The sequence below is a fragment of the Mesocricetus auratus genome, unplaced genomic scaffold, assembly GCF_017639785.1.
Source record: "Mesocricetus auratus isolate SY011 unplaced genomic scaffold, BCM_Maur_2.0 Super-Scaffold_100018, whole genome shotgun sequence".
NCBI lineage: Eukaryota > Metazoa > Chordata > Mammalia > Rodentia > Cricetidae > Mesocricetus > Mesocricetus auratus.
In genome coordinates, this window is record NW_024429199.1 from 23189067 (window position 1) to 23215046 (window position 25980).

Here is a 25980-nt window from a genome sequence, read left to right on the forward strand (position 1 = left end):
TTAAGGATGTGCGGGATGTAGGCTTGAAGTAGAAGAGTCAGAACGGAAGATCATTCCTGTGACTATCATCCTCAGGGCCTTGCGAAACCAAGGATAGAACAAGCCGTATATGATGGGATTGAAGGTGGAATTAAAATAACCTAGCCAGAGGAAGACGTTATACACATCTTCAGGGGTTGTAAAATCAATGAAAGGGTCTATGATTGTCAAGATGAAAAACGGCAGCCAGCACAGCACAAACACTCCCATGACAATGCTTAGAGTCTTGGTGGCCTTGCTTTCCTTTTTGGATGTGACCTTCGCTTTACTTTCTGAGATGGCCTGTTTCGCTCCAGGCCCTGTGCCAATCTGCCTGGCATGCTTCTGAGCAACTGTGAAGATGTGTATGTAAATGCCCACCATGACTGTCCCAGGCAGAAAGAAGGCTATGAAGGAAGCTAGCACACCCCAGAGCTTGTTAAATATCAACACACACAAACCTGTACAGTCAACGACTGCAACAAAATCCTTGACACCGATCAAATTTAATTCTGAGAATACCAAGCCGAAGGCAAAAAAGATGGGAATGGACCAGCTGACAAGCAGAAAGACCTCTATGACAGGGATGGTGATTTTGGTGACGTAGTGCAAAGGGTCACACACTGCATAGTACCGGTCAACTGAGATGAAGCAGAGGTGGAAAATGGAGGTAGTGCAGAGCATGATGTCACAGCAGCTGTGAACTTTACAAAAGAGGTCTCCAAAATACCAGCAGGACTCAACTGACCTGACCATACTGAAAGGCATGACCACACAGCTCAACAGGAAGTCTGTGGTGGCCATAGAGAGAATAAGGAAGTTGGTTGGGGAGTGGAGTTGTTTAAAGTGGGCAATAGACACGATCACAACCATGTTTCCCAGCATGGTCATCACTATTGCTCCAACCATGACAAGGTACATGACGCAGACAACAAATGTGGGCCTTGCCTTCCTGGGACAGGAATTGTTTGACACAGGAAAGCAAAACTGTACTTCTGGGTGGCTCCAGAGATCGGGTGCATCCATTGCCTTTGACTTGTGGGTAGTATGAGTCCTTTCAAAAGAGCTATGTTTCCTTCTGTGAAAATAAAAGAAAAAGAACAATGAAACCACTGGCAGGGCAATTGTCCATTGAACCTTATCTAGCCCCTGAGTCTCAACCAAGTTGGAAGACCCTCTGAGCCAGGAATGTGTTTTCTGCAAACCTCATGCCTACATGACTCACCTGTAGATCTTTCTAAAAAGTGGACACTGATTCTGAGGTGGGAGGTTGCAAGTCTGCATTCTCACAAGCTCTCAGGAGAGGACCACAATATTAGTCTGAGGCCACATACTGAACTGAAAGGCAACTGAAAAATCCTGTATTAATACTGTTACTCAACACCATATACTCCAGGTAGAAGCATATACCCTCTTATTAACTTACAGCCCTAAATCCATAAGCTGATCAAGAATTTTTCCTGTCCAGTTCTATTTACCTGTTTTATATATTAAGATCCACTCGAGAAAGATGGTGAGCAGTAGAACTGCCAATTAGATTAAATGATGATTATAATCTGCAGCTGTACTGTTTCTTTTATAAAATGACCTTCTCTGTGAGCTAACACAAATGCTTCTGCCTCTGCTTCTTAGAAGCATTTCTCTTTGCAACGTGAAGAATACAGTCTGCGGAATTTAGAGAACAAGTGTGGCCAAGCTTCCAAGACTGTACTTCAATAATGTCCAAAATGGAGAAACAAAATGACTGAAGTAACAGACTCCGTGAATCTCACGGGCTCACCTTTCACTAAGCACCTGCATTCAGGAAGTAGAGCTGTGGTTGAGGACACACAGGGACATCAGTTCCGAGTTTCGTATTGCCAACAAATTTGACTTACAGGTGTATATTATTTAACCTGCCATTTTATAACTTTAAAAAGCTGAAAACAATAGAGCTGACTCACCCAGGCTTTGACACAGGTTTGTTTTTCCAGTGCTCACTCTGGACACGTCTTTCTGATAGCCAATGGCAAGCGTTTGTGAGATCAAGGGCTACGTTGAAGAAATGGACTTTGGCCTGAGAACAGACTAAAACTCACTGACCCCTTGGGAAAGTGAACCCACAAATGCATCCTGAGCCAGAAATACATGAAGAAGGAAGTACTGAGAGACAGAGCACCTTTGAAAACAATATTTCTATGGTTAGCTGTAATGCCTCAACAATTGTTTCCTGTGTCTGTGCATTATTTGAAATATTAATGCTATCACATATTTTATTGGCTTCAGATACAGAAATGTAATCCCTAAGGTTAATATTTTTCTTTTCCTAATTGTATCAACTAATATTGCAGTTAAAGTGGAATTGAGAAATTAAACTATAGGAAGCCAAATATAAGACTGACAAGCATTTCTAAAACTCTACACCACACAGGTAATCAGATCCACTGCATAGATTATTTGGGTATCAAGCTATGAGACTGAAAGTCATAAAATATTAAACACCCCATTACCTCATGGAATTATTAACTTTGTTGGGTGGTGGTGGCACCCGCCTTTAATCCCAGCACTCAGGAGGCAGAGGCAGGTGCATTTCTGTGAGTTAAAGGCCAGTCTGGTCTCTACAGAGTAAGTTCCAGGACTGCCAAGCACTGTTATAGAGCAAGACCCTGTCTCAAAAGACTAAAAATAGATAGATAAATAAATAAATGAAAAGAAAAATCAATTAAGAAGAACTTTAAAGATAACGAAGAATCACCACAAAATTCCTCAGGTGCTTCCCACTACTGTTTATGCACAAAAAAATTCATTTCGCAGATGAAAGTGTACACGCTCCAATATGTCACGGTACAGTTATCAAGGTTTTAGGTTTCAGTATTGTCAAGTTAATGCTGAAGGGAGCAGGTAAAGGTACCTTGGCCTGAGTACTGCTATTTTGACTTCAGACTCCATTTTACCTGTAGGTGAAACAAAGCTCAGGTTCCCAAGCCCTAGGGGAGCTGGGAGCTTTCCAATAGCTGGCCTACCTCCTCCTGGAACTTACAGAAGTGGTCATTATGCATCTTACGTTCTCTAGAAACACCATGGCTGCTCCTGACAACAGAAGGAACAAATGAATCTGATTGGTGGGACTGAAAACCTTGCACTGCATGTAGATTGACAACAACGGGACATTCAAGGAAGGCCCTAATCTCTAGATCCTGATTGGTGAAAAACTGTAACTGTATCTTGGCAACAAATGTCTGTGATTCTTAAGCTTAAATACTCCCCTCAGCTGGCAGTTAGGGTGTCAGTTCAGCTCCTGAATCTGTTCTGAGGCACTGAGCCATCGGCTGCCCCGCCCCCCACTTCCCTCCTTCTTTTGTATTGCCCTGCATTAGAGGTCGCTTTGCAGTCGCCTCTCTTATCTGCCTGCCTTGATTCGCGGTGTCGGACCACAACAATGCCTCAGCAAACTGAACTTACCCCCCCCCGATCTGTAAAATATAGTTTCAGGAGAGGAGCTGGGGGCCCAGGCCAAGGCTCTAAGCACCCCAGACAGGGTTTTCCTAAAACATGGAATGGAACATTTCTAGATGCTACCAGCATCTGCTTTCATTCCTGTCGCGCAGTTAATGTGGACTAGGAACAGTTAAAGGTTTGGTTAAGACAAAAGGTAGAACAAAACACAGCGGCATGTACTTGGGAAACAGCTACTCAGATAAATAGTAGCTGAGGATAGAAGACAGAGTAAAACACACGCAGTATTTTAAAATGGTTACCTGGAAGAATAGCTAAGGTAAAGGCACTAGTAACTCCCTATCCTGACCTCCTGGCCAGCAGCTGCATACACCTGTCTGATGGCTGGGCTAGTGTTTTGTTATAAGGAAATTGTTGGGAAGTGAATAGGGAAGGGTTTTTGTGTGCAGTTTTAAAGCCTGACATGCTAAAGCCCCACCCACCCCACACACACACCTTTGGTGATTTGCCTTCAAGTTAAAAAAATCTTTACAGTAATTTAAAAAAAAATGAAGCCCTTCACAGCATCTCTTTTTCATAATAGGAAATTGTTGTCTTGCTCTTCTTTTAATCCATAACATTTCCCTAAAACTCAGGCAGGAGAAGGGTAAATCAACTACTGTATTTCCCACCACCACGCAGGAAAGCATGGAGATGTTTTGGTTATTTCTTTAGAAAGTGGGAAGAAAGATTTTCCGGTAACTCTGGAGAGTAGTAAGAATTGTAGTTTCTTGGTTCAGGGTTAGCTCTTTGAGGGAAAAGTTTACACACCAATGAAACAGACACAAAGGACTGTGGAGCACTGGATATGGTGCGTACACTTGTACTCCCAGCATTCTGGAGGCTGAGGCAGGAGGACTACAAACTGGAGGCCAACCTCGGTGACACAGCAAGACCCCCGACTCTAAAAACTAGAAAGAAAGAAAGCTATTGCCCCAAGCTGGAAAGAAAAATGTGAAAGGATTTTAATGTGATAACTTTCTCCAGATATTCAATGCCTAAAGTATATCAATGTGTGTTTCTCTCAGTTGAAAGATAGTATTCAACAGCTCAATGATATAAATAAATACATGGGGGGGACTAGAAGACACATCATACTTTTTTTTATTTTAACTGTTAGATATCTCAAACATCCCACTTTAGGGACTATCTGCCAAAACATTGATTTGTTTGTAATTACCCATGGCTTCTCACTCCTGAAGTAGTTTCTTAGGACTATGTGGGGTAAACAGAAGATTTGCTTTCTCCATGCCTCTTTGAGATTACAGTGATCTTTTTAATACCCCGGGCTTATTTTTACAGATCAGTATTTGAAGTGTGGTTCCCCTCTATAGACCAATAATAACAACAAAAATGCCACCCAAAAACAATCTGAATTTTTTTCCCATTCATAACACAATCTCCTTTACCAGGATTTGGTTCAGTAAGGGGTAATTTAGCTCAACAGTTATTGCACCAAGAGTAACTAGTGTGTCAGTCTCTTACCAGGCAAATGAGCACTGTGTTCCCTCAGTACACTGCTCCTCACTCACATCCCTCTGTAGTAAGCACACAGGATATAGGCTCCTGCTCCTGGGACGACTTCCGGTAGGCTGTGCTGTCCTCTGTATTTAAGTATGGCATGTGTCTCCTGAGATTGCACTTCCTGTGTCCTCCGTTTGCAGACGACCCTCTTATCACCTTCACTCTGCTGCCAGCTGAGATCACAGAAAACCACCGGAGAACGGGCTCCAGGGAGCAAACTAACTTTGTGACCTTGTGGGTCTCGGGGACAGCGCAGATTTGTCTTGCACAAGGTCAAAAGTAGGCAAAGTGAAAGAAGGGGCAGAGAAACAACATAGGAGGGGACGGAGAAAAAAGAGAAAATATAATCCAGCAGATGTTCATCTTACCTCTTGTCCTAGATCACTTATCTTTAATCTAGATGCTAGATCATTGTCATATTGAAGATTTGTTTTAATTATGTGTCTATGTGGGAAGAGTGGGAAAAGGGGTATGTGCACAGGTGTCCAGGTGGCCTCACAGGGCAGAGACATGGTATCTCGCTGGAACTGGGGCTGTAGGGAATAGTAAGCGCACCGATGTGGGTACAGGGAAATGAACTCAGGTCCTCTGATTGAACAGTGCACACTCCTAATCTTGGGCCATGCCATCTCTCAGGCCTTTATTTGGTTTTTTGAAACAGGGTGTGCCTGTGAAGTCCTGGGTGGCCTGAAACTTGCTAGGTAGAGAGGACAGGTCTCTAGCTTGTCAGCAATAGAAAATATGTCATAGTCAATGCTTCACAAAGGAATTTACTTTGTAAACATTATCTAACTGGGTGTTTCTAATACACCTATAACCCTAGTATTCAACAGGCAGATAGGAGGATTGCCACAAGTTGCTAGCCTGGGCAATATAACAAAACAAGTATCTACTGAAAAATATGGGCAAACAAAACAATAGAGGAAGAATGGGTCTAGTCACAGCTCAATGGTAGAGATATGCCTTGCACACAGACGCCCCGACTTTGATTCTCAACATGCCCCAACGAGGATGCATATGAAGTGGGTCTCTTTAGGTTGGGTGACCCTTGAGCTTTAAGAGATTCTCCTGTCTCTGTCTCCCTGCAAGTGAGCCACACCATGTGGATTTTACTTGGGCCCTAGAGATCCAAACTCACATTATCAGGTGTTTATACTGAGCCATTTCCCAGCCCTAGTTTTATTAATTTTTATATTTTCAATAGTGTACAGTCCTGAAAACAAAAAATGAAACTGATGTTTTCATGGCAGTTGAGCTCACAAAGTGTTTTAAGGTCAAACAAAGCAGTTCACTAAAAGCTCAGACAAATCATATGGCTCTTCCCTTGAATTCCTCAAGGCCATTTAGACCCCAAACTGTTAGCACATTAAATTCTTTATTCTCAAATCAGTCTTCAACTTGTGGGTATAAATTTATTCCATGTCACACTTCGTATTTCTTCTGTACAGTTTTTTATTGTCATTATTTTTAGATGTCAGAGGTAACCACACTATGGATGCAGACTTTATTAATCAATGAATGTATCAATTAAACAGTTCAAGCTTTGGAAGGAGCTCTTGGCAGCTTACAGAACTGCACTTGATGAAATGTCACAGATAGACCAGTGTTTGCAGTAACCTGGTGTCTTAGTCAATGCTCTATTGCTGTGAAGAGACACCATGACCAAGACAACTTATAAAAGACACAGTTTGTTGGGAGCTTACAGTTTCAGAGGGTGAGTATGGCAGTAGGCAGGCAGACAGGCCACTGGAGCAGTCACTGAGAGCTTGCATCTTGATGCATAAGCTATAGACAGAGACAGAACAATCTAACTGAGAATAGCTGGGTTATTGAAACCTCAAAGCCCACCAACAGTGACACTTCCTCTGCAAGGCCACACCTCTTAGTCCTTCCAAAACAGTTCTACCAACTGGGAACCAAGTATTCAAACATATGGGCTAATAGGGGCATTCTCATTCAAACTGCCCCACCTGGACTTGTAAAGATCAAAATAGTGTCACTTCCTGTATTCAATTCATACTCAGTGTTTTTTTTTTCTTTTCTTAATGTGCCTCAGGAAAGAGATTTGCCATTTCTGAATTGGAGCGAAATATTTTTCCTGACACTATATGCTCAAGAGCTTTTCGAAACCACGGGTAGAAAAAGCCATGGATGAGGGGGTTGCAAGTAGAGTTGAAGTACCCAAGCCATACCAGAAGATCAAGCACTATGGTGGGCGTGGAGTAGTCTAAATATGGGTCAACCAAAACAGCCAGAAAGCAAGGCAACCAACATGCTAAAAATACCCCCATGACAATGCCCAGGGTCTTAGCTGCTTTCCTATCCTTTTTCTTAGACAGGTTTTTTCTTATTTCTCGTTTTGTGGTCTCAGGCATACTGCTGAGGGCTCGAGCATGTCGTTTGGAAACAACAAAAATTTTGCCATAAATACCAACCATGATGGAGCCAGGAGTAAAGAAGCAGGTAGTGAACAGTATTGTCCCCCAAAATTTGTTGAACGTAAGTGCACAGAAATTGAAGCAAGCAACAAGAATCTCATAGCTCTGCATACCAGAAACATTGGCCTCTGATAGAACTAAGCCAAAAGAAAAAAGAGCAGGGGCTGCCCAGCAAAAAGCCAACAATCTCTTGATCATGGACACCGTCATGGTCGTGGTGTAGTGCAAAGGATAACAAACAGCATAAAATCGGTCGATAGCGATGGAGCACAGGTGGAATATGGAGGTCAGGCTTAGCATCATGTCGAAGCTCGCGTGGAATTTGCAAAATCTGTGCCCGAAATACCAGCAGCTCTCCACTGATCTCACCATGCTGTAAGGCATGATGAGAAAACCCAGCAGGAAGTCTGTGGTTGCCATGGAGAGGATCAGGAAGTTGGTAGGAGAGTGTAGCTGTTTGAAATGTGATATGGAAATCATTATCACCAAGTTTCCAAAGATGGTGATAACCATGGCTCCGGTCATAAAGGAGTACATTATCACACGGACACGGAAAGAGCGATTGGTGGGAGGACAGGATTTATTGCCAAATTTTGGACAGCTGGATAGGTCTTCGGGAATGTATGTTAGATCCATGACGCTTTATCCTTCGAATGCCTGTCCAGGAGGAAGTCAGGCTTTCTTCTTTTCTTCAGATGACCACAATGAACTTCACCTGCCAAGAGTACAGCAATGTTGGAAGTCATCTGCCATTAATTCACTCTAAGTATCAGTAATTCAAAAATCCAAAATTATACCTGCGGTGTTTATTTTCTGAGTTAGCTGCCACATTAGAAAAACAAAAACCTTCAGCTGTCTGTGGTTCTGCGTTAATCTTTTTTATTCTTGTCCATCCATCCCTCCCCTCACTCATCATGTGTTCACTTATATACTGTTTTATTCCTGAAATAAACTAGATTTCCAATATTTTTGGTTGACTTTTATCATAAACAACCTCATTCCCAGAACTCAGCAACAATAACCTTACATATCTTTCACCATCAAAATAGTTAATATGGAAAATCTTTTTGTCACTTGCAAAAATGTTTACTAATGAGCTTTGGAGCAGATCCTGATCTTGGTTGAAAACAGGTGTCCATTTGACAGTCTCCGTGTAACTAAATTGTAACTAAATGAAGGCTAATCAGTCCTCTTACTGGAATAGCACCCAGACCCTTATTCTTTTTTTAATATTGTTCACATTTTAAATTTTTTATTCATTTTACATACCAACCATGTTTTCCCCTCCTTCTGCTTCTTCCCCCACTTCCTCCCCAACCCCCCCCCCTTCCACTCCTCAGAAAGGGTAAGGCCTCCCATGGGGAGTCAACAAAACCTGGCCCATTAAGTTGAGGCAGGACCAAGCCCACCCACCCAGTCAAGGCTGAGCAAGGTATCCCACCATAGAGAATGTGCTCCAAAAAAGCCAGCTCATGTACCAAGGATAGATGATGGTTCCACTGCCAGGGCGCCTCAAACAGATCAAACTACACAACTGTAGAGGGCCTAGTTCAGTCCCATGCAGATTCCCCAGCTGTCAGTCTAGAGTCCATTGAGTTCCCATGACCTCAGGTCATCTGTCTCTGTGGGTTTCCTTGCCATGATCTTGACCCTCCTTGCTCAACTAATCCCTCCTCCCTCTCCTCTACTGAACTACTTAGGCTCTGCCTGGTGCTTGACTGTGGATCTGCATTTGTTTCCATCAGTTACTGGATGAAGGTTCTATGATGACAGGGTATTCACCAATCTCATTACAGGAGAAGGCCAGTTCAGGAACCCTCTCCATTATTGCTAGGAGTCTTAGCTGGGGTCCTCCTTGTGGATTCCTGGGGATTTCCCTAGCACCAGGTTTCTCCCTAATCCCATAATGCCTCTCTATATCAAGATATCTCTTTCATTGCTCTCCCACTCCATCCCTCTCCCACCTCAGACCATTCCATTCCCTCATGTTCTCATTCCCTATCCCCTTCCCTTTACTGGCCCCCACCCTCTCTCCCAGTTTACCCAGGAGAGCTCCTCTATTTCCCCTTGCCAGGGCAATCCATGTGTCCCTGTTAGGGTCCTTCTTGTTACTTAGCTTCTCTGGAGCTGTGGGCTACAGTCAGAAATGTAATGCAAGATGTTATTACTCAATTAAAATCTACTGGAAATTTGCTGGACACCTTCATTTCAGTAGGAGGCATAGTTACATCACACTGCACGTTAGCTGCATAAACTAACTTCTTTAGCCTTAAAAATGAAAGTATTGTAAGCTATGCCTGAAATAAAAATTGTGATACAAAATTATAACACAGAAAACAAATGTTTGTATATGTCACTGAATAATACAATACAGACACTGCTTAAACAGTTCTCCAATTTTAGGACCTAGAACTAATACTAACTATAATTCTGTTCATTTATATCCACAGGTTAGAAAATAATGCTGAGTTTTACATAACCCATTAAAAAGTCATCTCAAAGTATAAAGTGGTGGCTCACTCCAACACTCCACAGGTTGAGGCAGGAAGATAGCCAGGATCTCAAACCTGGCTGGACTACATGGTAAGTTCATGAGAAAAACAGTTCAAAAAAATATACAGACAAATGAATAAGGATCTTTAAGCACAATTTATCAGATTTAAATTCTGTTTTTAGAGACTCCAAATCTAAAAGACAATTTTGTCTCAAAAGATTTGTGTTGATTTCTGTTAAGCATACTAAGATAAAAGCAACAGGGTAACAGTATAACTTCATGAATAATTTCATAAAGTAGACTTTATTACAAAGTATAAATGACAAAATACACTAAGAAAGATAAAACACATTTATTAAGATTTGTGTCTAAAGCAACAGTTTCTTTTGTCACAGTCTGGGACAATACCAGGTTTGTCTAAACTTCTCAAGTACTTCATTTTTATAAGTGAAATTGTATCACTATATTTCCATTATTACTAATTAAATCATTTTTTCACATAAAAAAAAGATTTGTGCCTAGATATTTTTGTTTCGTTCTCTGATGTCAACATTTAAGACTGAAATTGGAAACAAACACTATTTGGAAATCATTGCAGGGCTGGCAGTAAGTTGATCATATTCAAGTGTCACACTAAAAACTAAGGCAGAGAATAGGCAAACATTTCTCCTATAAATTTACTTTGTAATTGTGTGTAGGGTTTGTGCTCATAGCATCAAAAATAAAAAGTGTGACAATTCCCAGTTTTTAAACAGGCCTTGTATGTCGACAATGAACAGAGATGTATTTTCTGAAAATTTTTTGAAAAACAGGTAGGAGCAGGCAAAGCATTTTTGGACAATAATGTTTACAAAAGATGTGCAGAGAAATTCCATTCCATAGAGCAGGGCAGAAGGTAAATGAGAATTGTAGTGAGTTTTTCTTATAATTTGTAATAGATGTTGCTTTATTTAAAAAAATGTTAGGACAGAAATTATCTATTAGAACTAAGTATGGGAGAATGTGCTAGACATGGAGTGGGAAGCAGTGAATCTTTTGAAACACATCTTTTGTAAGGACACACTTACCTTTTTCAGTGGATGAAAGAGAGAGTCGGAAGCACACCTTGACTGGCAGGTCAATATACAGGTATATCAAGTGTGTATTTCAACATCCCCCACACTGCACCTTTAACAGTGGTCTCCACACTGTCTTAAAAATGTCTTTTCTAGCTGGACAGTGGTGGCACACACCTTTAATTACAGCATGCAGGAGGCAGAGACAGGCAAATATCTGTAAGTTTGAAACCAGCCTGCTCTACAGAACTAGTTCCAGGACAGCCAAGACTGTTACACATAGAAATCTTGTCTCAATCCCCCCACGAGAGAGAGAGAGAGAGAGAGAGAGAGAGAGAGAGAGTGAGAGAGAGCGAGAGAGAGAGAGAGAGAGAGAGAGAGAGAGAGAGAGAGAGAGAGAAGGGAGGGAGAAAGAGAGGGAGGGAGGGAAAGAAGGAAGGAAGGAAGGAAGGAAGGAAGGAAGGAAGGAAGGAAGGAAGGAAAAAAATCTCTATGAGCAGTTCCCTTCCTTCTGTCCAATATCCAGGTCCATCTTTTGTGATATTTAGGACTCAGAACAACCGATGCTATCTTCCAGAAGCCTATGTTCTTATTTATTTGTTTGTTTTCAAGTCAGGGTTTCTCTGTGTAGCCCTGACTCCCCTGAAACTCTCTATGTAGACCAGGCTGCCCTGGAACTCAAAGACCCTTCTGCCTCACAAATGAATGAAAGGCAGGGATCAGCAGCTATTTAAAAAAACTTGCCCAGTAGGAATTAATCTTACAAAATTATTGATATAACCAAAGAAATTAGAGAGTGTTGAGGGGATGAGTGTCTAGTTACTCTGACTCCTTTTCTTCTAGCACTGTGCCTTGTCTTAATGGAGATTTCTAGAGAAGTAAGATAGCGTTCCATTTATTGGCTAACCTTAATGACACAAAACAAAGCCATCTTTAGGGCAGGAATCACATGTTAAACTAAATAGTAAGACATTAGATCCTAGTTAAGAAAGCACTATGTCCCATGGCATTCTTTAATCTGTCTCGGAAAATATTAAGATAATTAGAAAATAGAAAATGCTGTTTAGAAAATAGCAAACCAACCCTTTCCTCCTGCCCACCCCCAAATAACAGCAAAAATTTTGGCTATCAAAAAATTTCAAAACTACTTGCCCCAAATTTGTCTTCTTTTATATTGTTCTATTTTGCTTTTTGAGACAGGGTCTCACTCTGCAACCAAGGCTGGCCTGGTACCCAGCCTTCGTCAGTCTCCTTGGTGCTGGGTTTACACACACAAACTATTACACCCAGTATGCCAAGCATATGCTTGTTTCATTCCCTGGTCCCAGATGTTCCATTTATATGAAATACCTCAGATCTTGAAGTGGCCACTGCAACTGCACACTAGAACCAGTATTAAAATTTAGCTCTCCTGGATCCCTTTCCAAGTGAACCTCCTTCATCTCTTTCAATCTGCAATTCATTACTGATTTATCTGGGCAGCAAAAGTATTTATGGCCTCATCCTGTCCTAATAAAAGTAACCTGTGGGCCTGCCATGTTCTCATTTCCTGGAAATGGGCTTGAAATGAAAAATCAGACCATTCCCCCAAAGACACATCGTTACTATGTTTTCATGCTATTTGTACACTCGCTGAATTGGACAAGAACTCTTAGGTCCTAGAGATCTGGCGTATCCAATGTGGGCATTCTCTGTGTTTGTAATGGAGGACCAGTTTTGACAAGCAGGAACAACAGAAAATCTTAAATGCTGCTTGCAGGGGGGAGATATTAAAAAAACGCATGGCATCTGAAACTGGCTTGAATAATATATGTTATTTTTGTTAAGATAAAATGCCAAAGAAGAAAATGTATCTTAGTGTTACTTAAATACCTTACAATTACTGAGTCTTGCCTTATATAATTTTTTAACTTAGTAAAAGCATTTCATATGTCACATAGAAATTTGTAAACCCTACCAAACAAATTGTGATGGAAACATTAAAGCCTTTCATAGGAATATCATAATAATTACCTTCCAGTTAGGAAAGGGAAATCTTACCTTTTCTGTTATAATCTGTGTATAACACATTCTAATCCCCAAACATTTTTGCTAATGAATGTTTCCAATTCTTTTCAAGATCCAGTGCCTTTGGCTTCTTAGGATGTTAGTTTTACCTCATAGTTTCTTCTGGTGGCTTGGTGGAAGTGATGCAGGAAGTTCTGCAAAGTTCGGTGCAGAGAATTAACATACCTGTATATATAGGATTGCCTCTGTTCTCAAGAGGGCTGCCATGGAGGAGGCAGATCCAGGATGCAGGGAGAGTCTTCACTGTAGATCCCCGATGTAATTGCCATTTAACTTTCTTCCCTTGAGGATATTATAATAGTCCGTGTGTTTCACTGTTCCAGCGAATTTCAGTTTCTTTTTTCCAAAAGAAGGACAGTAATTTCAGATCTGACATCTTGGTTATTTGGCTTTCATTCTAGAAAGAGAATGTATTCAAACCCCCATATACTAAAAATACATGGAAAAGTGAAAATAAACTAAATATTGGTTAATATCCAAGGCAAGAATAATTGCCTTTTATTATTTATTTATTTATTTGTTTGTTTGTTTGTTTGTTTTCCCCAGCGCAATCACAGTTTCTCCTCCCAGTCCCTACCCCCAACATCCCATCTCCTTTCATCCACTCCTCCTTCTTTCTCTTCATAAAAGGACGGCCTCCCATGTGTATCAGCCAGCCATGACATATCAAGTTGCAGTCAGATTAGGCACCTCTTATATTGAGTCTGGATGAAGCAAACAAGTAGTAAGAAAGGGTTCTGAAAAGCAGGTAACAGAGTCAGAGACAGCCCTTGCTCCCACTGTTAAGAGTCCCACAAGAAGACCAAGCCACACAACTGTAGCACATGTGCAGAAGACCTAGGTCAGTCCCATGCACTTTCTGGTTGGTGGTTCAGTCTCTGTGAGCTCCTAAGAGCCCAGGACAGTTGATTCTGTGAGTATCCTTGTGGTGTTCTTGGCCCCTCTGGCTACCGTAATCCTTCCTCTCCCCTCTTCTATAGGATTCCTCAAGGTCTATCTAATGATTGGCTGAGGGTCTCTGTATCTGTTTCCATCAGTTGCTGTATTGAAGCCCCTCTGGCAATGATCTATGAATGTAGCAGAATATCATTAAGAATTTTTCTGCCACTTTGGAAATAAATATGGCCGTTACCTCAAAACCTAGCTATATCACTCCTGGGTATATACCCAAAGGACACTCCACCATACCACAAGGACACTTGCTCAACAATGTTTGTATCAGCTTTACTCATAATAGCCGGAAACTGGTCATCAACTGAAGAATGGACAAAAATTGTGGTACATTTATACAATGGAATATTTATTACTCATTTGTTAAAAACAATGACATCATGAAATTTGTCAGCAAATGGATGGAACAAGAAAAGATCATCCGGAGTGAAGTAACCCAGACCCAGAAAGACAAACATGGTGTGTACTCAATTATAAGTGGATATTAGCCATAAAGTTAAAGATAAACATACTACAATACACAGATCCAAGAAGCTAAGTAACAAGGAAGGCTGGGGTGTGGGCACAGGAATCTCACTGTAAAGGGGAAATAGAAGAGACATCACAGGTGGATTGGGACAGGTCTGGGGGGGGGGCATGGGAACAGGAGGGATCAGGTGTAGGGAGGATGGAAGGACAGAGTACTGGGAAAGACAACTGGAATCAGGGGCATCTCTGGGATGAGCTAGAAACCTAGTGCAATGGAAACTCCCAGGAGTCTATGAGGGTGATCCTTGCTAAGACTCCTGGCAACAGGAAATACAGAGCCTAAACTGGCCATCTCCTGTGACCAGGTAATACTTTCAGTGGAGGGATTGGAACCCCAACACAGGCCCATAAGCTGGGACCTACCATTTGCCCTGCCTACAAGATATGTTGGGGTAAAGATGGCACAGAAATTATGGGAGTGGCTAACCATGGCTGGTCTGGCTTGAGACCCATACCATGAGATGGAGCCCACCCCTGATACTGCCTGGTAGAGCAGGACCCAGAGGCTAGTCAGTCCAGAGACCTAGGATAGAATCAAAGAATAATTGTCTTAATCAGGAAAGGTTTCTGTTTTCAGTCTGAATGAGAAGACGTTGGTGTGAGAAGGCGGTATTTGTTTTTACTTCAGGGATGTGTAACAAGTTGGCTAAAGCACTGGGGGTGAGGGGAGAAAGAGGAAAAGAATATATCAGATCATTTCATTTTTAAAAAGTGATCAAGAGACGAGGTCCCACCCATCCCTGAGGAGATAAAAACAGGTGATGGTTACTAGGGGAGATGGGAACCATTTTCTTCGATGTTGTAGAAACTACTAAGTTGTTCATGTTCCAGTAAATATCCACTTCCATGCATTTGCAGGTGACCCTAATTAAACCCAGTAGGTAGCACACACTAGAGAGAGAGAGAGAGAGAGAGAGAGAGAGAGAGAGAGAGAGAGAGAGAGAGAGAGAGAGAGAGAATTAACAAACCCAAAATACTGTAAAATGGATGAACACTTGTTGGGAAGAAAAGGTATTCATTGGTGGGAGAAATGAGTGTACCAGGGGATGAAATGATCAAATATGTATTTGTATGTGAAAATGTCAAAGGATAATAAAAATGAAAGCAAAATGACTAAATCATCTTAGGCTCTAATGTACTAGATTAGTTCCCATAACTGTACCTGGCTTATAAGTTTGTTTTTGGAAATTTTTTTCATTTTTGTTTTATTTGTAATCTTTTTGACCACGCCACTTCCTCACTTCAGGCTGTGAGGAGTGAACTTATCAGATAAGAAGGACAATGCGGATAGGGAGGAAAATCCAAGTCTACAGAAAAGTGACGGGGCCATCTTTGATGTGCATTTGAGCAAGACTAATATTCAATCTGACCACTTAATAGCCATTGTTTCATCTTAATCTCTGCAATGAGCTAAGGTCAAAACAAACTTGTTGACTATATTTTCAACGTCAATTTTTTCATTGCCGTGCTAAAAATAAATTAAATAAAATATTTCATATTACATGATTCACATACCTATGTTAAAACCCACATGAACACAGACATATCTGATTAAAATTATGTTCAACAGTACTTTAAAATCAATCAGGGATTCTCATATCTATTTTCCTCTAGTTGGCTTTTCATTAAGACTGTTGCTTATAGCTTACTAAGATTACTAGTGCCCACTTGAATGAATAGATGGTTAAGTTTTCAGTAATATTGACATTACATTCAAACCTTAAAATCAGATATAAGTTTATTAGGGAGCAATTGTTTATATCACATAGAAAGTGCCAAATTTTACACATTTTTCCTTGTGAGGAGCGGAAACGTTTGCCTGCACATCTTGCTGGCACAACACACAGACTATAGCTCACCTTTAATGAGTCTCAACATGAAGGCAGCAAAAGGCAGTAAATGCCAAATATAAAGTCACTAATACCCGATATTTCCTTTAAATAGTGAGGGGTTTTTTGCCTCCCTCCTTCTACTCCAATACTCAATAAATATAGATATTGATCAAACAGTGATGGATTCAAAACACAACATATTCGGGATTGCTTTTATTAATCATCACATCCAAAACAATACAAGCTACTCATAAGCTACTCTCTCTGAAGAGAGTTCTACTGTAAGTGAAGAATAGGCAGTTGCTATGACCAAGTTGCATTGATGAGGACTTTCAAGGAATCTGTGTGTTATTTATTTATGTGTGTGTGTACGTATCCAATGGCCCGTGCGTCGAGGTCAAAGGACAATTTTATGCAAGAACTGCTTCTCTCATTCCTCCATATGGATATTGGGGATTGAACTCAGACTTTGTTGCAAGCACCTTCATCCACTGAGCTGTCTCATTTAAGAAATACATTTCATGTCACCACAGTAAAATCTAGTAATAGTCTAACATTCAGCTACTAAATTTACTAAATTGATGCTTTCTGCCAGAATGTGAGTTTTTGATATTATTCAGTTACCAATAGTTTCTACTTGTTCATATTCCAAAAATCTGATAGATACACTTAGACACTGAGAAAGAAACATTGAATGAAGACGTCACACAAAAGGTATGGTGGTGACAGGAAGGAGCAATTCTCAGGTTCAGCTGCATTCTGATCCTCCTGATGAGAAAAGAAAGGGGCAGAGCTAGAGGTGCTCAGCAGTCAAGAGCAAGGGCTGCTCTTCTGAAGGACCTGGGTTTGACTCCCATCACCCACATGGGATCTCACAATCATCAGTAACTCTCGTTCCAGAGATGCAATGGCCTCTTCTGAGCTCCACGGGCACAGCATACACATGATACACAGACACTCGTGTAAACAAAATACCTGTGCACATAAAATCAACCCCTTTTTCAAAAGGTGTTTGCATATTCTTTTTGCTACTGAATTTTTCCTCATGTTCTATTTCCTTTTCTAATATTACTTCATTTCTTCCACGTTAAGGCAAAGGTTAGACAGAATTTGGGTACAAAGAGAATTTCTCTTTCTTCCCCTTAAATACTAGAAACCATGAACTCTTTATGCTAGCCAAAATCTCTCCCACCTCTCTCTCTCTCTCTCTCTCTCTCTCTCTCTCTCTCTCTCTCTCTCTCTCTCTCTCTCTCTCTCTCTCTCTGTATCTCCCCCCTCCCCTTCTCTCTCACACATGCACACTTTGGGCAACTTCATTTTTCCTGTATTTTCTTCTTTTCTGAAATTTTTCCATCTTGTGGAGTACATTGTGGTACTTCAGGATGTGTACGCAGCATGCTATAAACAAATCAGAATGATAATCATCTCCATCATTTCAGCCATGGGTCATTTTCAAGTATACATGACTTCCATTTTGAAATTCATCATATATGTTTTAATCAATAGTCACCCTGCTGTGCTGAGAATTAAAAGTAATTATTTCACTTAAAGTGTTGTCAAACCCTTTATTATTTTTATTATTCATTTTTAAGTTAGCATAAATTCATTATAGAGTCATCATTTTCCTACATATGTTTCATTTGTTATGCCTTCGTTATTCAGTAGCTGTTACACATTATGCATTTTCATATACATATATTCACACACACACATACATACATAATTTTACTTTGTTCCCCCCACAGTGCCCTGGCCATGTTCTTGACCCCTCCTTGCTCGCCTTCTGGCCCCTAGCTCCTTGAAGCACAGTCACTCCTTGAGTTCCAGCCTGTGATGTAGTACAGATCAAGTCTATTCTGTTTCCTTTTGAGTAAACAGATTAGGATTATGGAAATGTGAGCTGAAAACTTTACCCAGCAAAATGTACTTCAGTGCTCTGCGGAACCAAGGATAGAAGAAACCATAAATTAAGGGATTACATGTGGAATTAAAATAACCAAACCACGTTAAGGCATCAAACAGAATTACAGGTGTGGAAAAATTCAGAAAGGGATCTAGCAGAATGGTGAAAAAACAGGGAAACCAACACAATAGGAAAACACCCATCACTATCCCTAAAGTTTTGGCAGCCTTTTTGTCTTTCCTCATTTGACTATTTTGATTTTCTGGCAAGCTATCAATTGCACGAGCATGCTTTTTGGATACTGCAAAAATTTTGCCATAAAGCCCCACCATCATAGAGCTAGGAGTAAAAAAACCTGCCACAAATAAAGTAGTCCCCCACAGCTTGTTGAACATAACTGGGCAGGAACTAGAACATGCTACCAATACGTCATAGCCTTCAATACCGTCTGCGTAGGCCTCAGAGAAGACTACCCCAAAGGCAAATGCTCCAGGGACTGACCAGCACACAAGCAGTAGTCGCTTAACAACTGGAATGGTCATTCTGGTGCAGTAATGCAAAGGGTGACAGATGGCGTAGAATCTATCGATGGCCACTGAGCAAAGATGGAAGATGGATGTTATGCTAAGCATCAAGTCAAAGCTATAGTGGATCTTGCAAAATGTAAGCCCAAAATACCAACAGTTCTCCACCGACCTGACCATACTGTATGGCATGATGGTGAATCCCAACAGGAAGTCGGTGACTGCCATGGAGAGGATGAGGAAGTTGGTTGGTGTGTGAAGCTGCTTGAAGTAGGAAATGGAAATGATCATGGCCAGGTTACCAAAGACTGTGATGAATATGGCTCCTGCCATAAATGAATACATGGCAACTCGGACGCCTAGAGACCTTTCATTTTCTGGGCAAGATCCATTTCCATATTCTGAACAATCAATGGCTTCCTACATAAAAACAAGAACACATGGGAATTTATGAGAAAGTGGACAAACACTCTATTTTTATTTCTGTTTTCACAGACCAAGAAAAGAAATATAGAAGACCCAAAGAAGACAATTATACTGAAATATACAAATATATATGATATTTTCTCATTGCTTTTATGATTTATAGACTTCTAATAGAATCGATTAAAATTTTTTACGTTATAATTTTCGTGACTCGAGTTTTGTCATCCACTCTTACTTTGTTCTAACAGGATCTGTAATTAAGAAGTTGAAGAAGGGGAAAAGGGATGTAGAGGAGAGGAGACAGAAAAGAGAAGCAGGAGAGGAGGAGATGAAATAAATGTGTTAGTGACTTAACTCTAAGCTTCTTTGTGCGTATAGAAAGAATAAATAACTGCTAGAAAATTCAAACATTTCATCCTCAGATGAACCTGGAATCCAGCATCAGACTTTATTTGCTTGGTGTGTGTTGCCATTGTGTAAAAATAGTTTCATTCACATGTTCTATTGTTTCCTCTATGCCTTGATTTTTTTTCTTACTGAAGTTGTTTTAAGTGGAAGAGTTGTTGAAGTAGCCTTAGTTATCTGGGAGAGCCATCCTCTTTAGCAAATCTCCAAGTGTCACCCCATCCAGAACAGTTAATCCAAGGGTGGAGGTCAGAGGACAACTTTCAGGAGTCGGTTCTTCCCTACCACCGTGTGAGTCCTGGGAGTGGAACTCCGAACATCGGGCTTTGTGGTGGTTATTTTTAACTGAAGCAACTTAACGAGCTGTAAGACAGGGAACAACTCACACCAAGGAATGGATTCGAGGTAGTTCTATTCCTCTTTTCCTCCCTACTCTGGGACACCATGTCCACCTGCAGAGAAGAAAGGGGGTGTGTGACAGCATGCACTTGCACAATGCTTTAAAGTGGATGAAGGAACCATTCACACGTAAGACCTGGGTGTTCAGTTGCTGCAGATAGGGTACCACCAAATTACATTTAAGACCTCTGCCAGCCAATGCCGCCAGTCGTATTTACAGAGGAACAAACCTATTCCCAGTAGGTGGTAGTGGTGGTTAGTTGGTTTGATTTGGCGCTTTAGGTTTTCAAATAAGGCCTCCTATGGCATAGGTTGGCCTTGAACTTTTGATCCTTCTGCTTTCACTTACTGAGTATTGGGATTATAAGTGTGCACCACAGGGCCCAGTCCAAAGGAGAAGTTTTTATTTGTTCATTTAGAAATTCTTATATGCATCTAATATGTTTTGATCAAATCTATCCCTCATTCCTTCACCTCCAACTCCTCCCCTACTCCCTCACCACTACTTTTTCCACCCAGCTTTATGTGGTCTCTTTTTTTAGCACACTGAGTCCACATAGTGTTTGCAGGATGTGCATGGGTGTAGGACCATCAACTAGAGTGTGAGAAGCCTGAAGAAAATCTACCTCCTGTTGCAGCTGTCTCTTGCCAGTAGCTCCTCTGTAGGCAATGGGGCTTCACACTAAAGTTTTGTCTGACTTTATCTCGTGCATGCAACAAGTTTGAAGTCATGCAGGGAATAGCCCTGTCATGTCTGGAAAACATGGTCTCAATGCAGCCACTCACTGCCTTTCACTCTTAAAATCTTTTTGCAACCTCTTCTTCCATGACCATCCCCGAGCCCTGAAATATTTTCACTAAAAGTCTTTCCCCATACATTTCTAAAATACTTGTAATCAGTTCTCAAACTGTACTTAGTTTAGCATGTAAAAAGTCTGTGTTTAGAGTATATTTCTTCGTCCAGTAATTAAAATAAAATTGTAACATAGGAAAGGGTCGAGATATAGATGGGATAGACAGATGATAACATTCAGACTGATACCCCCACACAGAAAACTTTTAACTTTCAAAGTGAAGTGATTTTAAAATATGCCAATAAAATTTTCTTGCTGCGTGGTGGTGGCACACACCTTTAATCCCAGCACTCAGGAGGTAAAGGCAGGTGGATCTCTGTGAGTTCAAAACCAGCCTGGTCCACACAATGAATTTCAGCATAGCCAAAGCTACACAGAGAAACCTTGTCTCAAAAAAAAAAAACAAAAAAAATGTTTTTCCTTTGGTGTCTCTATGCCCCCTTCTTACTTGAAGTGGGGAATCAACCCAGTGCCTTGTTCACAGTGAGCACACATTAGGCTCCTGAGTTACTTCTGCTTCATTTAGGGGGACACCTGTACTAAACAAATCAGTTGGTCCTTAGGAAGAACTCCTGCTTTTTCAAGATTCTAAATACTCTTCTTAGAGGATAAGATACACTATCAAAAGCCAGCCCATTTTCTTGTTTCCTGACCCATCTGCCTCTCATGCTGGCATGTAGAAGAATGCGGATAGATCCATGTCTATCACCATGCACACAACATAAGTCCAAATGGATCAAAGACCTCAACATAAATCCAGCCACACTGAATCTCTTAGAAGAGAAAGTGGATGGTACCCTTGAACGAACTGGTACAGGAGACAGCTTCCTGAACATAACATCAGTAGCACAGACACTGAGGTCAAAAATTAATAAATGGGACCTCCTGAAACTGAGACGCTTCTGTAAGGCAAAGTCAATAAGACAAAAAGGCAGCCCACAGAATGGGAAAAGATATTCACTAACCCCACATCTGACAGAGGACTGATCTCTAAAATTTACAAAGAACTCACGAAGCAAGTCTCCAAAACACCAAAGGATCCAATTAAAAAGTGGGCTACAGAACTAAATAGAGAATTCTCAATAGAGGAGTATAAAATGGCTGAGAGGCACTTAAGAAAGTGCTCAATATCCCTAGACATGAGGGAAATGCAAATCAAAACAACTCTGAGATACTATCTTACTCCTGTTAGAATGGCTAAAATCAAAACCACCAATGACAGGTTATGCTGGAGAGGATGTGGAGAAAAGGGAACACTTCTCCACTCCTGGTGGGAGTGCCAACTCATACAGCCACTCTGGAAATCAGTATGGAGATTCCTCAGGTAAATGGGAATAAGCCTACCACAAGATCCAGCAATTCCACTCTTTTTTGTTGTTATTGTTGTTTTTATTATTATTTATTTTTAAGTTTAAATTTAGATTAGAAACAAGGTTGCTTCACAAGTCAGTTCCAGGTCCCTCTCCCTTTCCCTCCCCTCCTCCCATGCCCTCCCATCAACCCCCCCCCATTATCCCCTCATTTCCCCAGGGAGGGTGAGGCCCTCCATGGGGGTATCCATAGTCTGTCATTTCATCCAGGGCAGGGCCTAGACCCTTCCCCAAGAGTTCAGGGTGAGAGTGCACCTCACATTGTTGGATGGGAGTCCAAAGTCTGTGTGTATACTCGGGATGAGTACTGATCTACTGCCCAAGGCTCAATAAATTACCTAGGCCTCTTGAATGACAATGACACCCCCATTCAGGGAGTCTTGATCAGTCCCATGCTGGACTCCCAAGCTGATGCCTGGGATTCAAAAGTTAACCTTTGTCAGGTCAGCTGTTTCTGGGGGTTAAACCAGCCCAGTCTTAATCCCTTTGGTCATCAGTCCTCCCTCTCTGTTACTGGCTTTCTTGAATTCAGCTCAGTGCTTAGCCGTGGGAGTCTGCCTCTTCTTCCATCAGCCACTGAATGAAGTTTCTGTTTCCCAGACTCTCTGGCCATGGGATTGTAGGCTGGCACTCCCCAGATCTATGTCTAAAATCCATATATGAGAGAGTACATGCCATGTTTCTCTTTTTGTGACTGTGTTACCTCACTCAGGATGGTTTCTTCTAGTGTCATCCATTGAGCAATTCCACTCTTAGGGATTTATCCAAAAGATGCACATTCATATAACAAGAATGTCTGTTCCACTATGTTCATAGCAGCATTATTTGTAATATCCAGAACCTGGAAGCAACCTAGATGCCCCTCAACTAAAGAGTGGATAGAGAAAATGACACAATGGAGTACTATTCAGCGGGAAAAAACAATGGAATCTTGAAATTTGCAGGCAAATGGATAGCTGAACTCAAGGAACCCAGTGACAGAGAGGGAGGACTGCTCATCATCATAGAGGTCAAGACAGGGCTTGTTTAACACACAGAAACAGCTGACCTGAACAAGAGGGAGCTCTTGAACCCCAGACTGATGGCTGGGAATCCAGCATTGGACTAATCCATACCCCCTGAATGTGGGTGTCAGTGAGGAGGCCTACGCAATCTATAGGGCCTTGGGTAGTAGATCAATATTTATCCCTGGCATACAAATAGACTTTGGGTGTCCATCGCACAATGAGAAATGCTCTCTCAGCCTGGACTTTTGGGGGAGGGCCTAGGCCCTGCCCTGGATGAAATGACAGACTATGGACACCCCCCATGGAGGGCCTCACCCTCCCTGGGGAAAGGAGTAGGGATTGGAGGAAGGGGGATGGAGGGGTTGGTAGGATGGCATGGGAGGAGGGGAGGAAGAGAGAGAGGGACCTGGGATTGACATGTGAAGCAACCTTGTTTCTAATCTAAAAATTAAAAAAAAATTTAAAAAAAGAAAAATCCGATCTAGATCCTTACACATTCTCTCCGCAAGTAAACAGATGGGAAAGGAAAGAAAACGTGCATGAACAACATTACTGTCTTGCAGGGTAGACATTTTACTTCTTAACAAACACTCAGAGAAGACAAAACACAGATCTTTCTTTTCAAATCCCTTCTCCACATACCTGTTGTTCTTCAAAAGATGCCATTGTAGCTGCTTTATGGAAGAAATTTAGTCTCTTCCCTAATGGCTCTAAATCCTGATGCTGAACTACAAGACATGAACTATGTTGACTGTGCTTCTTTATAGTTTAACAATCAGTCTCAAGGGCATTGGGTGTGTGTTTGGAAGGGGGAAAGACACCCATGTCATTCTGAAGTTTAACAGCTTAAGTAGCCCTGACCTATGCCTGCATTCTCTTAGGAGGCTTTGCTTACCTAAGTTTTCATCATCCACAGAACTGTAAATATTCTAAAACAGCTATTACACAAAGGTTATAATTGTCAAGAGGAACTCCTTGCATTATCAGTAGCTCTCAATCTCAATTAGATATGGATGGACTGGGTGATTCAAAGAGAAAAGTAGACAGGTGTCCTCTGTCACTTTAGAATGAGCAGAAGGGGCACTGTCCATATGTCGTATCACATTTCTTAGTCACTGAGGTTTTCCCATCCACTGTTTCCTCTCTTTGTCTGGGGATGCAGCTCAGTGCTCCTAAGACCAGAGGAGCTTGACTCCATTATCATTTCTTTAAGTAACTTCCACAATTATGCTCATATTTTCTCAGACACCATTTGTTTAAATCTCACATTTAGTCACAGTTGCCCATAATTTTGTCATTCTTCTTTTCATATAAGAAAGTTCATTTTCCACTGCTTGGATAACTCAGGAAAGAAATACACTTCAGATGGGGTGGTGAGAAGGGTGGACATAATGCTAATCATTATGTGACATCTGGTTTCTGCTTGAGTTTAAGTGATGCCTGTTGACAGTGGCCTTATCTATTTTGGCAGCTGTCTGGAAGTAGGAAACTCAGACATCTATGTAGTAAAACTGAGCTCTGAGTGGTTTTAAAGGACTCACTAGTCCTATCTTCTTCTGGAAGTTCTTAGTGACATTTTAGCAAGAAACACTGCATTTTTGTTTTGTTTGATCCCTACAGAATACATAAATAGCTTTGATTTGACCTTCCTTGAGCTTTTCAAAGGAGGAAAGAGAACAACAAAACCACCCATTTTGAAATTCAGTCATATTACAAGATAATGAGAATTTTATCTTTTCTTTTTTTTCTATTTTTTGAGCCCATTCTTTTTTATTTAAATTAGAACAAGCTTGTTTCTCATGTCAGTCCCAGCTACCTCTACCTCCCTCCTCCCCAAGCTCTATAATTTTGTGGATTTTTTAACTACACTCACAAAGACACAGGCAATACATAATCCCACTTTACCAAACACCAAAAGAAAAAGGGAGGAGAACCTACACACAATAACTCCACTACCAATACATCAAGCACAAACAAGAATCATCAATCAATGGTCATCAATATCCCTCAGTGTCAACGGTCTCAACTTGCCTATAAAAAGACACAGACTAGCAGAATGGATACGAAGACAGAATTTTATGTTTTCAAATAAACATTTACAAATATCAGTCCAAGCCGGGCGGTGATGGCACATATCTTTAATCCCAGTACTCAGGAGGCAGAGGCAGGCGGATCTCTGTGAGTTTAAGACCAGTCTGGTCTACAGGAGCGAGTTCCAGGACAGTTTCCAAAGCCACACAAAAACCCTGTCTCAAAAAACCAGAGAGAGAGAGAGAGAGAGAGAGAGAGAGAGAGAGAGAGAGAGAGAGAGAGAGAGAGAGAGTTTCCAATATCTTTCCTGGCTTACAGAGAACTATGCAAGTATCCTTAGAGACCAGGATATAGGTCAGTGATAGACGACCTGCCTAGTGTGCAGGAGGACCTGTACTCCACCTCCAGCACGACAAATCATTACTATTATTTTCGTTGTCATCATCATCATCATCACCTCTATTAGTTACACAGATAAAGAGAAGTAGCAGAGAAAAGACAGAGCTCAAATTACACTGAGTCTGGGAATAAGTGCTTCCCCCTTTTCTTGAAGTTCACTAATACTACAATATATCTAAAAAATTGAAATATGCTCTCCCCCAATCATGGTTTTGGTGTTCGTTGTTTCTATTACCAATGGTTTATAAACATCAAATGAAGCTGGGCAGAGGTGGTGCATG

The 25980-nt window shown here is 41.2% G+C and overlaps 3 protein-coding genes across 3 annotated transcripts; all 3 read right to left on the bottom strand.

The window, feature by feature from the left end:
* Nucleotides 1-1353, bottom strand: LOC101828071 (trace amine-associated receptor 4). Its single transcript, XM_005065810.2, has 2 exons — nucleotides 1244-1353; nucleotides 1-1096 (listed from the first exon to the last, which is right to left on the bottom strand). The coding sequence occupies exons 1-2, from the start codon at nucleotides 1300-1302 to the stop codon at nucleotides 1-3; spliced, it is 1155 nt and encodes a 384-aa protein (XP_005065867.2). The 5' UTR covers nucleotides 1303-1353.
* A 5705-nt stretch (nucleotides 1354-7058) lies between these two features.
* Nucleotides 7059-8155, bottom strand: LOC101828337 (trace amine-associated receptor 3). Its single transcript, XM_005065811.3, has one exon. It carries the CDS (start codon nucleotides 8088-8090, stop codon nucleotides 7059-7061), a length of 1032 nt encoding a protein of 343 aa, XP_005065868.1. The 5' UTR covers nucleotides 8091-8155.
* Nucleotides 8156-18232: 10077 nt separating this feature from the next.
* On the bottom strand, nucleotides 18233-23935 carry LOC101828604 (trace amine-associated receptor 2). The gene is made up of 2 exons (XM_005065812.2): nucleotides 23912-23935; nucleotides 18233-19228 (listed from the first exon to the last, which is right to left on the bottom strand). The coding sequence occupies exons 1-2, from the start codon at nucleotides 23933-23935 to the stop codon at nucleotides 18233-18235; spliced, it is 1020 nt and encodes a 339-aa protein (XP_005065869.1).
* Between the last annotated feature and the right edge of the window lie 2045 nt (nucleotides 23936-25980).